This window comes from Microchirus variegatus, assembly GCF_963457635.1.
Source record: "Microchirus variegatus genome assembly, chromosome: 1".
NCBI lineage: Eukaryota > Metazoa > Chordata > Actinopteri > Pleuronectiformes > Soleidae > Microchirus > Microchirus variegatus.
Genome location: NC_139802.1, coordinates 26,376,579 through 26,388,620, shown reverse-complemented (window position 1 = coordinate 26,388,620; position 12,042 = coordinate 26,376,579). Strand labels below are relative to the sequence as shown.

The 12,042-nt window shown below is 39.5% G+C and overlaps 1 protein-coding gene across 1 annotated transcript in view; it reads right to left on the bottom strand.

Annotated features, from left to right (window-relative positions):
- fam184aa (family with sequence similarity 184 member Aa) overlaps window positions 1–12,042 on the bottom strand; it is a gene marked incomplete at both ends in the record, with an annotated part of 121,995 nt that overhangs the window by 56,558 nt on the left and 53,395 nt on the right. Inside the window, 6 exons of the mRNA XM_083896364.1 lie at window positions 4,355–4,490; window positions 5,028–5,189; window positions 5,521–5,694; window positions 6,103–6,309; window positions 8,009–8,107; window positions 9,424–9,558. Coding sequence (XP_083752490.1) covers window positions 4,355–4,490; window positions 5,028–5,189; window positions 5,521–5,694; window positions 6,103–6,309; window positions 8,009–8,107; window positions 9,424–9,558 — 913 coding nt within the window. The remainder of the gene's footprint in view (window positions 1–4,354; window positions 4,491–5,027; window positions 5,190–5,520; window positions 5,695–6,102; window positions 6,310–8,008; window positions 8,108–9,423; window positions 9,559–12,042) is intronic.

Genomic DNA, 12,042 nt, shown 5'->3' with positions numbered 1-12,042 from the left:
AGACTGCGCTCTGTAGGAATTTCCACACATGCTTACACTGCTTTGGATATTCAATGTCAAAGATGAAATTGCCTTAAAGCAGACATCAATGGCCTGAATCATGCTCCAAAGCCTCTCCGGCAACAATAGTAATAGCCTGATGGATGGTGATTGTCATTCCCCAGTGTCAGGACATAGGTGTAGGGTCTGGATCTGGCCTCATGAAGATATTCCACCATGTTTGTTCCAGGCTAAAAAAAAAAAGAAACGAAGAAAGAATGCAAGAGAGCAAATGTGAGTGAGTAAGAACCAAATCAAATTCAACTATAGTAGAATTAAAACTAGACATTGTGAGGACCATTTTCCTGGTGCCCACAAGAACAATGAGTCTTTGTTAGGATTACTATTTGGAAAAGATTCAGTGCATTTATAATTCAAAAAGTTGAACTTTAATAGTCTACCTTTCACTGCACATAACAAATATTCAAAACTTTTTTTGTTTAAGTCTTAATGGTTATGGCATATAGCTCACATTACAGAAAACAATTAAAAAAAGGATTCAGACCTGAACTGACCTAAGAAGCCACAAATTATTTTGAGGGTCTATCATTACAATGAACATGTTCTGAAAATGTGTGCAGCCCACCTATTGAAAAAAAAAAAAAAAAAAAAAGGAAATTATATTTAATAAGAATTTATACAAAAAAGGAATGCAGTCAACTCCATAACTATCCAAATTATCACTATGAGTAGTGCAGAATCGATATGCTGTGGATGGGTGGAAAAAATTGTATTTCTTACCTTTAAATATTACTATAACCTCTGCCAGTTGCCACTCTGCCAGAGTGTTGGTGACAATGCGCGATTGATCTGAAACAAACACAAAAAGAAATTGTTTGCTCCATAAAATGACAGAAAACCTGATCAGTGTTTGTCAAACCTGGAAATGACGATGCTCTAAAATTTCTTGTTTTTTTCCACAAGCCTAAACAATTCAGTTTTAATGATTTATTTGTTATGTGGAGCAAAGAAACAAAGCAAATATCCACATTTAAGAAGCTAAAACAATCAGAAACCTTGTTTTAATAATGAAAAAAGCTTCAAACCGATTCATCGATTATCAAAATAGTTGACGATTAATTTAGCAATCGATTGTTTCAGCTCTATATTAACTATTCAGATATCACCATGCAAAAAGCAATGCATTCAAGCAGCAGAATGTAATCCAATGTGAAGATAACAAGCTTGTTTGTGGGTGAAAGAAACCAATCCTCCCTCTCGCCCTATACATATATATATATATATATATAAATGTATGTAATATACACATACATACATAATATACAGCCTTCCCAACACTGCGCTTAGTCTGCCATCAACGCCGAAACATACCCCTTGTAAATATATATATGTGTATATATATATATATATGTATATATATATATATATATACATATATATATATACATATATATATACACACATATATATATATATATACATATATATATGTGTAATATACACATACATACATAATATACAGCCTTCCCAACACTGCGCTTAGTCTGCCATCAACGCCGAAACATACCCCTTGTATGTGTATATATATATATATATACATATGTATATATATAAACATATATATACACATATGTATATATATATACACATATGTATATATATACACATATGTATATATATATATACACAGATATATATGTATATGTATATACATATATATATATATATATATGTAATATACACATACATACATAATATACAGCACCGCGCTTAGTCTGCCATCAACGCCGAAACACACCCCCCCCCCCCCCCCCCCCCCCCCCCCCCCCCCCCCCCGAAATCCCACTCCGTCCGAATTCACCTCTATGTATGTGTGTGTGCGTGTGTCTGTGCGTGTGTGTACGTATGTGTGTGTACGTGTGTCTGTGTACGTGTAGGTGATAAATTGCATACATAAATAAAAAAGTAAATTGAGTTAACGTTACATGACTTCGGGATATTTAGCCCGCGACGTGAGAGACGTACCGGTGGAGACTATAGCTTGTGAGCTTCCATGCTAGCGGCTAAATGGCTAGCTACGTTGTTATCCAAACCAACCCACCAGCCTCGACAATATAAATATACTACTTTAATAGAAAACGCAACACAAAGTGTGAATTATATACCGTATGTAGTGTGCACAGACCTTTTGTTCCCGTTTTCCTTCGCCGGTCCGTTTCCCCGTTGGTGGCTCGCGCTTCGCGGTCTTCAGAACCTGGCGAGGTGTGTGTTGCGTCATCTTCTGTCGACGTGATGACGTGTGACGTTGGACGCACAGACAACGTTGATGGATTTTGACCCAATCAAGTTTTGAAGTTTTTTGGCACATAAAGAACATGTGCCAAAATAATGATATTTTTTTCTCTTTGACCACACCGATCACTTTTTGGAGTATTGGTGTCATTGATATATAAACTGTGAAACAAAATATGAGGAAATAATTTTCATTGCTCTTCATGGTTTGAATGGATCACAGGTATTAGGACAGTCCATGAAAATCCTCTAAAAACAATAGTTCATGAATTCATTTTCTCAACCTGCCTTTGCCTCTTCATGGGAAAGAGGGACTATTATTGTTTTGATATATTTTTTTAGAGCAAATACGATAGATCTGTTGTAGGTTTTAGCCATAACTTTTAATCTACTAACCAACACTGCCTTGTGGCTTCCCTATTACACACACATACACACACATATATATATACATATATATATATATATATATATATATATATATATACATGGTTAGCCTGGTCAGTCTAAGAGGCTGGCCATCCAACCAGCTTGCCCAGCTTACCATTCGGGTTTTGCTGGTCCGTCCAGCTGACAAGCTAGACAGACCATCTGACTCCAGCCTACCAGCCGGGTTTTGCTGGTCAGGCAGGTTGAGACCAGCTTAGCCTGACTGGGTGACCAGCCATACCAGCTGGCCAGCGACTGACACACCAGCCTGGCCAGCTTGTCCAGCTTGGTAAACCAACTAAACCAGCCTAAGACCAGCTAAGACCAGCTAAAACCAGCTAAAACCATCAAATATCCTAAGCTGGTCTAAGCTGGTTTTTTCAGCAGGGCTCACAGTAAATTCAGAGTGTCCAATGTTCCTAATCTGCATGTTTTTGGAACCCATAGAAAACGCACACACACGGGCAGAACATGCTAACTCCATGCAGAAAGGCCCTTGTTCCGAGTGGGTCACGAAAACAGGTCTTTTTACTGCAAAGCCAAGAGTGCTAACCACTGTGCGAAATACAGACACTCCAAAATAAAGTAAGAAAATAGGACTCAGTGAGCTCTGTCTGCTTATTCTGTGCGTAATGCGTGTGTAACTGGATGACGACGTGTGACACAAGTTTATAGATGAAGTGAAATGATCTGTAAATTCAGATCACATGGATAAGTCATGTCTCAACAAACATGTTACATTAGAAAAACACACAGGATCAACTATGAGAGCAGCCTCGGTGACCCTGACATTTATTTCCTTTGCGTTTATCGGTGTCCATTCACCAATACGCGAGCACATATTTATGTAGCATTTGCATATACTATTTTACGGCTAACTTGGCGTTTCCAAAGGTAAGCTAGCGAGGCTACGATTAGCTTTAGTGTAGCTAGCTGTTTTGTGACTGTCAGCCACGCTGAAATTTCTTTACAATAAAAAAATAATAATATTAATACATTTATTTTAAATTTATACATGATAAATTGATGTGTTGATCAAGCACTTTCCTTCTTTTTCGTTTATTTTCCTCCTTTGCCAGTAAGACGGCGTCAGAGACGGAGTTTTAGAGTCATTGTGCATTAATTTGTGGGTGGAAAAAGGGTGTGGTGTGTTACCCATTCACCTCCGCTCAGTTTCACGTTTGATGAGATGTATAAAGAAAAGATGCGCATGACTCAGCGTACGCACGGTTTTATAAATCAGAGAATTTCTTTCCGTACGTACATTTCACCCTCTTTCAGCACTCTTTTATACATGAGGCCCCTGGTCTCTACTTCGCCTCCCTCTTTCCTTTTCTCTCCCCTCTTTCTGTCCTCCACACTCATTGTTCATTGTGTGAGCTGTTGTTTTCTTCTCTCTCTCTATAATATTGTATGGTATCTGTCTTACTATGTAAAAAGCCTTGAGATAATGCATGCTGTGATTTGGCGCTATACAAGTTGGATTTGACTTGACAAGAGCCATTTGTCTGCATATTCATGGAAAAAACGGTAATGCAGAGGGTGTATTTAGACGTTCAGTATGTGAATGGTCATAAACATGGAAATATCCTTTTATATGTCAAATACCTGTACAACAGCGTTTGTGTCTTACTGGCTTTGTGGAGAATTTCCGTTGCCTGCTGTTGAACTCGTTCCCTGCTGCTCTCCAGCTCGTACTCTGTGTCCTTCAGCTGCATTACCCAGATCTCGCCATCCTGGATGGCTTCTTCCAGCTGCTTGTGCAGGTTCTGCAGCACATGGAATCAAACAGAGACATAAAGAGACAATCACAAAAAATTCACTTTAAACCTTTAAACAAGAGAGTCATATCTCCCCGGCATGAACCTACCCAGAGTTTCCTGCTCAACAGATTTGCCCACAGGGCAATCAGTGCTCACTGCATTCAGTTTCCTAATTAGATATTACTGCAAAACACTTTCTTCCCTGAAGCTTTAGCTTTTATCTGTTTTTAGTAACAATTCTTCATCAAGTTTACCACATTCTTTGACCAACATTCAACCCAAAGACAACCTTTATACTATTTATATTTTGTTGGAAACAATAAAAAATAATTTAAAAAAAGAAGCCTGGACAATAACAATATATTCTCCCTTGTTCTGCATTGCTAAGCAGGAACTTTTATAAGATAACTTCAGCTTCCATAGGGTCCACTGCAATTTGTGCACTCAGACCGCAACTCAGGAGCAGGAAAGTTCCCACCGATAATTGTATTTTTGTTGTATTGAGGGCATATTATCATGTTCATGCACCCACTGAATGCATACCTTAATGGTTCCCTCTGCATTAACCAGCGATGTCTGCAGTCTATTGGTTTTGTCTCGGTTCTCTCTCGCCTCTTCTTGAGCTTTCTGAAGCTCACTCCGCAGTTTGGACAACGAACGCTGCAGTGCTGCGTCCTGAGCCTGAAATTCCTTGCGGAGCTCAACCTTGACAACGAGTGGAGAATTACAGCATTTCTGGCAACATATGAATGCATCACACACATACACACACTCACATGGCTGTGGAAGACTATCAACACTTGTAAGTAAGACTGTAAAATGGTGAAATATTCAATACTACTATATATTTACAGATGCATTAAAATGCATTTATTGTGAACTATGTATCTTTCCATCTCAAAATAAACCATTTTATTCAGGAATTCAGTGAAATATTGCCAGAAAGAAAGAATATTGTGATTTAAGCTGACGTAATCAACCCCTGCTTTAACTTAACACCTTTCTTCATGTGACTCATGGTTAGTTTTGGTTCTACCTCAGTTCGTTTCCAGGCCAGCAGGTTCTCTGTGGTAAGCTGGTGTGTCCTCCTCATGGCCTCCAGCTCTCTCTCGTAGTACTCCTGAGCTTTGGCCAGTTTGGCTTCGTACTCCTCCACCAGCCGTACCTTGTCCTTCGTGAGCTCCTCCACCCTCTCCATCAATGCCTCCACCTACACAGAGAGATGGACAAATGCAAAATGAGCTTTTCCTCTCATCAGAGGTGATAAGTGATTAAGATGCCAATATATTGACTGATTCTTGCAGGCGTTTACCATCTTTTCTACTTCTTTAAGGGTTTGTCTGTTAAATTAAAGAGGAAATAGTTGATACAAAAGAAAAAAAATGGGAGAAGGAAAATAAGGGAATGACATGAAACAAAGTTCCATGGTCAGAATATAACCACTTCAAGTTTTACTTTACACTGAAAAGCCAAGCGCAACAACGAAAGAACCCTACATTTTTCAGTTTTCATTCCAAAGCCTCTAAAACAGCAACTACCCCATCAGGTAACTTGCTGTATAAACACCCCTAAAATCCAAAAATCTATCTTTCTTCTGTCTCGCACACTCTTATCCCACCTCTTGTCTATGAAGCTCGGCCAGTTTCTCCTGGTCCTCAGTGGAGGTGGCGCTCTGGTTCCGCTGGTTGTTGAGGAGTTCCTCCACCTCCTGGCGGTGGATGGCCCTCAGCTCCTCCAGCGCTCGCCGTTTATCCGCCTCAAACTGGGCCTGAGCCTGGCTGAATGCCCGTAGCTTCTCCTCAAAATCCCGACGCATCTCCTCCACCTATTGAAACCACGAAACATTTTCTATTTCCTTTTGAATTGTTGATGTGTGGCTGCCGATCAAATCTCTACACCTGCCAAGCCAAACGCCCATAGCATCTCTTCAAAATCCCTCTGTGATCATTAGAAAATATGGAATTCTTCTGCATTGCTTTAAAGTCAATACACTTATTTGTGGTTTCAAAGCAAATACTACTACTATGGCTACACAGGTAAACGGCGGCTAAAAAACATCACTGAATCTGACAAACAGATGTGAAAAAATATATAAAAATGCAGTAGGAGGTGTGATGTCATGTGATTTCAGGCTGCTAAAGAGGCATTCTCTTTAGCCAAACAAGACAAAACAGTGTGAAGGCAGAGGCAGAGAGGAAGACGAGGCACCAGACCAAAGTAAATGCTGACCAATCCAGACAAAAATGAAGTGAGGATGAGCTGAGCTCACTCAGCTACCAGCTCATTCCCACATAATACACTTCAGCTGTTCATTTGTGCCCGCTGCCATCAGACTCCACTAAAGCAGGTGTGGATGATAATATGTCATCATGGTATGTATGACATGACATGGCATGATAAAACATGATTTGCTGTACGATTGTCAGAAAAAGGTTAAAATCTCTCCATCAGGCAAATGTGATATAAATGATGCATTCCATTTATCGGAACTCGGTTTTCTGAACTCTCAGCATGTTCCTGTTCAGAATTTGGAAACAATGGCTTATCTCAGGCTAGCCATTGTTTCCTACAACAAATGTGCTAAGTAGCAGTGTTAGTATGGTGGCAGCCATCGTGGAATCCCAAGTCTGGGTTGGTGAGGTTGCTCCTTTTTTTTTGGAGTTGAAAATGGAACCCCATGATCTTGGAAATTCTGAGTTCCGAGTACAAGTGGAACGCACCATAAATAGGTAACTGGGCTAGGACCGACTCATTGTGTTTTCATGCGATCCTGGAAGAAAGCGTCAAACAAAAAGACAAGACCAGAAACAAGATCCAGGCTGTTCTGGAGGTGTTTCCAGACATGCACTGAAGAGCAAACATGTTCAAGGCTGTACGTTAGAATGCAAATGACCAAAAAAGTCTCTTCTCAGACTTTAGCGCTGTGAACGGCGAACACACACAGCTCCTCAGCTGCGTGTGTTGTGTTTTCTCCGTGACCGCCGAAAAAAAGCTCTGTAAAGTGATATCACCACAACCTAACTAGGAATTGATTCACAGATCAAACAACCCTATATCCAATTACAAAGTTTATGGGTTGAAGACCCACAGTACTGTGATTTGAAGCATGTAGTCACTAGTGGCTCCTTCGAAACATCAACTTGCACAATATTGAAAATACTGTTGCCCATGCCTGAACTATGGTGTCAACGTGGAAGTCAACAGTGCATGTTTTATCTCCTGTATTTAGACTGAGGTGGGCCACAAAAACATGAATGAGTCGTCTTTTTTCACACTACTCCACCAATATAAACGATATGCTGAGAGGTGTTGTTTATTACTGTTGCTAGGTAGCGGTAATATTTTGGTACATGCTTGTAGGTTGCGTGCCGTTTGCGGAGCCCCACGCCATGGCCATATGTGTGTGTGTGTGTGTGTGTGTGTGTGTGTGTGTGTGTGTGTGTGTGTGTGTGTGTGTGTGTGTGTGTGTGTGTGTGTGTGTGTGTGTGTGTGTGTGTGTGTGTGTGTGTGTGTGTGGAGCTTACCTCTCTGCTCATAGACACCACTCTCTGCGTGTGCTGGGCCTCGGTGCAGAGCTGGGAGTCCTCCATTCTCTGTCTGTACATCTCAAATTCTGCTAAAGCCTGACAGTAACAGAACATCACAACAACTGCATTACATCACATCATCATCTACATCAAATTATCCTAAAACAGTCCAGTTACTAGGGCTCGGGGATATGGGGGAAAAAAAACATCTTATCATGATATAAATTTTTACATCATTTGATATCAATACATATCACAATATAAATCAAATCAATATATATATATATATATAATATATTAGGCGATATAAGGCTGAAGCTGTTTACACTTTTACACTGTTTATGTTCTAACTTTAATTAACAATCTCAATATTGTATCAGATAAATCTCTTTACTTGCAGGCTATGTACCGTTATTTACTTTTTTTTTTATTTTGCTTTTTGGTTATTTATTTTATTTTTATATGCATCTTCTTTTTTTCCCACTAACACCTTCCATATCTGTACGTACACTTATCTATACTAGTGGATTATTAGGGAGAAGTCAAATTTTAATGAATGTTGTATTTGTGTGATCTTGACTTGTGTGGAAAGGTGGTATACTGTGTTTGTATGAGTGTAGGTGATGGGATTGAATCGAATGGATTGTGACCGAGGCGGGTGTGATTTTATGTACATCTTCGTATGTTTTACTTATGTGGAATAAATAAAAAAGTTACAAAAAAAAACACAACCTAAATTTTCATTGTTATGCATATGACACACAGTTGAAGATCCTTGAAATCATGTGAAGCAATCAATTTATAAAGCTTCAGGAATGTCTGACAGACATTAAGACCTGGATGACACAACTTTTAACATCTTAACACTGACAAAATTGAAGTTATGGTCCTCAGCTGTAAACGACTTTAAGCTGAACGTTTAGTCACCCTGGATGGCATTACCATGACCTCAAGTTATACTGTTAAGAACCTTGGAGTTGTTATTGACCCAGATTTGTCATTCGACTCAAACAAACAAGTTTGTAAGCCAGCCTTCTTCCTCCTGTAAAACATACCAAAAATAAGAAACATCCTGTCATCAAAACATGCTGAAAAACCTGTTCTTGCCTTTATTACATCTAGATTCTTCTCTCCTGTGGAACCAGCTCCCTCTTTGGGTCTGGGAGGCAGACACTCTCCCTACATTTAAGTTAAACGTAAAACTTTCCTCTTTAACAAAGCTTATAGTTAGGGCTGGTTCAAGTGAACTTGCCATGCCATGTATTTCAGCTCAGACCACATGCACACTTTAATTCAGTGGAAGAAACCATGATGGAACATGACATGAAGAGGATGTTTAAGATGCCAATCAGAAAAAAATAAAGTCTCCAAGTTGAGGAGACAGAGTGAAAACAGCAGCAGCAGTGAATAACCTGTCTCTTCATTTGCTCGTGGAGTTCCACAGAGTCCTCCAGACTGGCCAGTCGGCGTCTCAGATCTGCCTCGTCAGCCATCTTGCTCTTGTACTGCATGATTTTGTCTCTGGTTTCTGTAACAATGTGCTGGACCTGAGAATTCAAAAATAGTCAAGATTGTGAAAATGGCGTTTTGATGATTGAAACATCAGTTGAATTATCTATCTATGCACAATTCTTTTGTCCGAACCCAATCAAAACCTGCCTTGAGGTATGGCGATGGGAAAAGTGTGTGTCGGTGTGTTGTGTGTAGATGCATGTGCGCTCTATTTGTGTGTGTGGTAGAGGTTATGTGCTACTCACAGTCACTGCGTCACAATGGCAAACAACCAAAGTTATTGTTACATCCAGGAGGCAGCAACTACTCGCCTCATGATGAATGACCATCTCTCTATTAACTTTTTGTAACCGCTGATAACAAGTTACATAAGTAATTAAGCCATTTCAAGTTTTCGGGGATCAATAAAGTATTTATGATAATCCAACCATCCTGATTTATTTTTAATTGTTTTAATTGTGGAGGAAAAGGAGAACATCCACCAAGGAAGGCTTCAACAGCCTGTGTGTTGCATTCCCTCTCCTCTTGTAAACAGTAACCCAGGGTTCTAAACAGAAACACAAGATGGATTACTTCTTATTTATGATTACTTTCACTCATTATATATCTGTAAGTTTTCAATAAAGCACCTTTAAAAAAAAGCCATTCAACACAAGATCATGATTTGTATGAAAATAGCCTGCGGAAGTTGAAGAAACACCTGTCGCAAAGGAGTGGTATCTTTCCGTCTCAGCTGACTGTCTCGGGACGAGCTGACCTTACCATACCATTTTACTCTGGTAACCCAAGGGTAGGTTGCCAAAGAATGGAACGCTTAATTTAATTAACAGCAGTCCTTAAATCATGGTTCAGTAAAGCTTCTTGGATACAAATCAACTTTTCCACTGGTTTCACATCAGCATATAATCGGCACTTTTCCACTATACAGTTCAAGCGCAGCTGTGCACTGCTTTTTATTTTTGTTTTTCCATTAGCGATAGTACCTGGTACTTTTTTAAGCTCTGGCGAGGTTCCAAGCGAGCTGAGCCAGTACTAAATATGATGTCCACAGACTGCTGGCAATTGGCAGCATGTGTAAAAACTGGAAGAGCCATGAGCGTGACGTCATTAGAATCAAACTGATCAATGCAGAACTGTAGATCAGTTAAAAAGACATAAAAATCCCAAAAACAGACCTTAATCTCTAAAATTTAGCAGCTGATGGAGTCTGCTCTCCGGTCATGCAGGAAGTGGTGAATTAATCTTTTAAATTAACTGATTCTAATAATTCAGTACACAGAAAAAAACTGCTTTGCTTGTCACTAGTTTATGTGCTTGTGTCGCTTACAAAACGATGACACGGTTTATTCGTGCAGCCATGGTATGGGACTCCACCCACTTTGAGACTATGATAATTAATTCTGTTAATTCTAATTTTTTACAGTCCACTAATTACCAGGTGGTTATTAAGGTATTTTAGCCTAATTTTTTAGCCTTGTTCTTGTTTGTTCTGACACATTTTTCTGACTAAAAGAGAATGTGTGCATATCCTCTTTTTAGAATAAAGAGTCATGCTGATTTAGACATATTGTTTAATTTTACAGTCAAACCCAATAATACAGTAAAATATACCATATAGTTACCAGGTAAATACCCAACATTTTGTTTCATTGTTTCATTACCTTACCTTCTTATTACCAGCAGTAATTACCCAATAAAACACTATCATTTACTATATAGTTACCCAGAATTTTGGCCATTTTACCATTGGTAATTACCTAGTAACAATTTTGTGTTAATATATATTTACCAGGTAAATGTCTGGTAATTCGCAGATTGTAAAAGAAAGGGTTAACAATGAAATCTAAAACTGTGTAGTGGAAAAGCGCCATAAGATTCTTGAATCAACTCTGCTTGTCAGTGGAGAATGTGAGTTGATTCTCTCTAAATGTTACGCAACAATGACGTCAGCCACCTATAATATGGGCCTAAACTATGGTTTTCATAATTTTTATATTTCTATTATCAAAGAAAATACTTAATTTGTAGCGTACTCGTTTCGCTGCTTTTGGCAGCGAAACACGCAATGCATTCTGGGTAGCCCTTGTTCCCAAGGGTGGTCTCGGAAAATCTCAATATTGAGGGCGATACAGCCCTTAAACTCGCCCCTCAACTTAATTTTTCTGAGAATCGGGACAGCACTTGCACTAGCGGGAGCGCACATTTTTGTGGTGTTTGGAGACTCTCACGTGAAAGCACGTATCACTCTGCAGTTACTGTGCTCAACAAGCAGCGTGTGTTGCCAGGATCACCTCCCAAAGCACAGTAAACTCCACAGTCCCAGCCTACAGTCAGAGTAGGGAGGACAACACCTGCAGTCTGCCTCCAGGCTGCTAATGAATCACACATGCGCATAGCCGCTGCCGTTCCGCCCTGGATGGTGGAACTTTGAGGGAGGCGGAGGTGTTCATTTTCAAATTTTTTCTGAGTGCGGTGAGACATGCAAGAAAGGTAAGTATAGCTTTAAATGAAAACCTTTC